General features: G+C 44.6%; 1 protein-coding gene across 1 annotated transcript; it reads right to left on the bottom strand.

The window, feature by feature from the left end:
* Nucleotides 1-882: 882 nt before the first annotated feature.
* On the bottom strand, nucleotides 883-1,940 carry LOC109439811 (platelet factor 4-like). The gene is made up of 3 exons (XM_019720043.3): nucleotides 1,697-1,940; nucleotides 1,249-1,378; nucleotides 883-1,097 (listed from the first exon to the last, which is right to left on the bottom strand). Exons 1-3 carry the CDS (start codon nucleotides 1,797-1,799, stop codon nucleotides 995-997), a joined length of 336 nt encoding a protein of 111 aa, XP_019575602.2. The 5' UTR covers nucleotides 1,800-1,940; the 3' UTR covers nucleotides 883-994.
* Between the last annotated feature and the right edge of the window lie 1,085 nt (nucleotides 1,941-3,025).

Raw genomic sequence — 3,025 nt, 5'->3', positions numbered from 1 at the left:
GTATGATAATAAGTTTGTGTTGTTTAAGCCATTGAGATTGTGGTAATTTATTATAGAAACAATACCTAACACATCCATCTTTCAATGACTTCCTTTCTCCCCAGAGTATAGTAGTAGTGTCTTCCTAAAGCATGAATGAAAATATTAATACAATCTTGCACCTGTCCTGGTTTCTACAGCTGTTTAACACGTAATTTCAATATCTTTAATGGGAAGGCATTCATGGAACAGTGGTTAACTGAACATGAGGCTTTACTAAACATGAGAATACTGAGGAAAATAATCTATTCAAGACATTTGCATGTTTAGAGCAACACTCATGGTATTTAATGGAATGTGATAGGAACCAATTCTGTAGGTTTGCCAAATGCAGCATTCATTACAGGCAGTAATATGGGTACACGAACTGTTCTTAACATTTCATTTTTGTGAAATGGCAACATTAAGGACCAATAAAGAGTAAACTATTTTAATGTCCTTCTCTGGAAAATATCAGTATATTTCCATTAAGTAGTTGAGATTCTGGTTTTATTTTTATTGATTTTGTAATGCTGGGGTAGAATCTTAAGGGAATAAGAGCAACGTCTGATTTATTTGTTTTTTAAAGCAGCCTAGTAAATCTTAAGTGCTATTAATATTTATTGACAAAGCTAATTATAACATCAATATGTAAATAAGTAGCTGTTAAGCAATGCAATCATGTAAATATGAAAATATGTCTCAGCCAACATGTAACACCAAACAAAACCAGTTTTTATTAAACCAAACTTTTTTCAAAATATATCTTTGCTTAAAATTCTGGAGAGTTTTTTCTTATAAGAAATTGTGATGTGTTAACACGATTTCTTTGCTCTATTAAGAAATATTTGAATAAACCACAACTTGATTTATTTTCTTTATTTAGAATTTGAAGGATAATAAAAACTTTAGATTTTTCCACAGTTAGATTGAAAATGAAAAAAACCAAAACACATTATATAGCAAATGTGCAGATTTAGACAGCTAGTAGCTTACTCTCTATAAGTTTCCTGACTATTCTCTTATACGTGGGGACTTGTGGGTCCAGGCAAATTTTCCTCCCATTCTTCAGCGTGGCTCTGCCAGGGAAAGGAGAAGAGAGGAGCCTGTCAGTGGATAGCTCTGAACATGGGATTAGGCTCTGGGTGGAGTGGGGTGTGGAGCGGCCATAGGAAAGGGGAGAGGAAACAGAGGATGGGGGGAAGAAGCTGTGCACGTGTGAGGACTCACATCAGTTGGGAGATGGGGCAATGGAGTCCCGCCCGGATCACCTCCAGGCTCACGATGTGCTTGGAGTGGACTTGGGAGGTGGTCTTCACACACATGCATTGCAGGTCCCCATCTCCTTCTTCAGGATCAGCTGGGGAATGGGGATGGGTGAGGGGGTGCATGAGAGTGGGGTAGGGATGGGTGACTCCAAGAACTGCCAAACGTTCCTTAGAGATCTTTCTCACTGCATTTGGCCTTCATTTCCTCGTCTACAATCCATACCTACCTCCGTAAATAAGTAACATTGCACAGAGCAGCACTTGGCACAGAGCCTGCACACTTAATAGGTGCTCAGTAACGCGCAGCCACCCGGTATCGTCTGCAGCTAAGGACTCCGCCCCAGCCCCGGGTGTTCCCGGCATCTCTCCCCGCCGCCCCGGGGCCCTCCCAGTGTGGCTTCTGTTCTCACCTATGACGCTGGCGACCACAGCTGGCAGCAGCAGCAGCCCCAGGAGCAGCAGGCCGGGGCTGGGCCGGGAGCGGGAGGCGCGGGGGTCTGCTCTGAGGCTCATGACTCCAAGGCGCGGGAGTACAAGGGCAGGCAGGGCTGGAGCTCCGCAGACCAGTGGGGCTGACACTCTCCAGGCGTGTTTTATCCCCGCTGTCCGGAAGCCTGGGCTGGTGGGTGAGGTGCTGTGGTGCCAGGGCTGAGAAGAGTTGGGCTCTGGCCAGCCAAGATTAGGAAAAAATAAAAGCCTGAGTCAGCTGTCTTGGCTGCGAGTTGGTAGCAGGATCCACATGCCAACCCAAATTCACATATATGCAGTTGTGGAGTTAGAAACGGTACTTTAACCTTATAAAATGTGTGTGTTCTTTGTAATGTGTAATGAGTTCTTTGTAGTCACGTTGCAATTTACAAAGCATGTACCTTCAAGACTGAGACAGTTTCTGTGTCTTGCCCATCTCCCAGCTGCTCTGTCAAGAACTGCTCATTTGCTCCTGCCCTTCTTGTTAATTATTGTTGAGTTGAGTTTGGTGGCTGTGTGCATTCAAGATGTGTAGTTTGTGATTGTTTTCTGCTACTGAAAAGTTGAATTTGGTCTCTAGGCAGTGACTGAGTTCTGAATTTCACCTGAATGTGGAAGGCTTCCTCCTCAGTCTCTTGAATGGGATCGACCAGCTCTACCAACCATCACCAATATACTCTAGGAAGCAAAGTCTATTAGCCTCATGGATCCTCATGGATCATGAGAAAAACTGTAAAAGTAGTATTAGAATTCACTCTTTCTCAAAACTTGGTGCCTGGATGTTTGTTCATTCTGCTCAGCCAAGAAGGAGATCAAAAAGGAGAACTTCCAGGCCACATTTCCGAGTGCCTGCTGCGACCTGGGCCAGTACCAGTGACAGGGTGAGATGGGCTGCACTGTGGGCAGAAGCAGTGATGCTCTCAAGAGGACACAGAACATCTGGGAGTTGTGTAGAAAAGACATGGAAGAGACCGTGGAGGGTATGCAACAGAATCCTGCACAGGAACCAGAGAGGTCAATATGGACCATGATCCTTTCCCTGAAAAAGAACGACTTTGGCTCTTGATCAGGGCAAAGTGTGCCCTCATCCCAAAGCCAGAGGCTCTCTGTCACACTGATTAACTGTGGTAAAGGGCACCAGGAGCCCACTGCGTAGAACTAGCTGAGCTCTCAATGCTCAGCAGGACCAGACTTCTGCAGGGCTCTGCCATTTAATTTCTCTTATTCTCCCACCACCTGACCTTTTATCTGACTAAGTCCTATTCGTATTT

The sequence above is a fragment of the Rhinolophus sinicus genome, chromosome 1, assembly GCF_057876585.1.
Source record: "Rhinolophus sinicus isolate RSI-liver-muscle chromosome 1, RSI-T2T, whole genome shotgun sequence".
Taxonomy (NCBI): domain Eukaryota; kingdom Metazoa; phylum Chordata; class Mammalia; order Chiroptera; family Rhinolophidae; genus Rhinolophus; species Rhinolophus sinicus.
The sequence above is the reverse complement of the archived record's forward strand: the minus strand, read 5'-3'. Positions and strand labels throughout refer to the sequence as shown.

What these genes read in the sequence shown, in the direction of transcription:
- LOC109439811 (XM_019720043.3), bottom strand. Translation starts at nt 1,799, where the DNA reads ATGAGCCTCAGAGCAGACCCCCGCGCCTCCCGCTCCCGGCCCAGCCCC. An exon ending in TGTGGTCGCCAGCGTCATAG is followed by an intron (nt 1,379 to 1,696) that starts GTGAGAACAGAA and finishes CCCATTCCCCAG; the next exon opens with CTGATCCTGAAGAAGGAGAT. An exon ending in TGCCCCATCTCCCAACTGAT is followed by an intron (nt 1,098 to 1,248) that starts GTGAGTCCTCAC and finishes TTTCCCTGGCAG; the next exon opens with AGCCACGCTGAAGAATGGGA.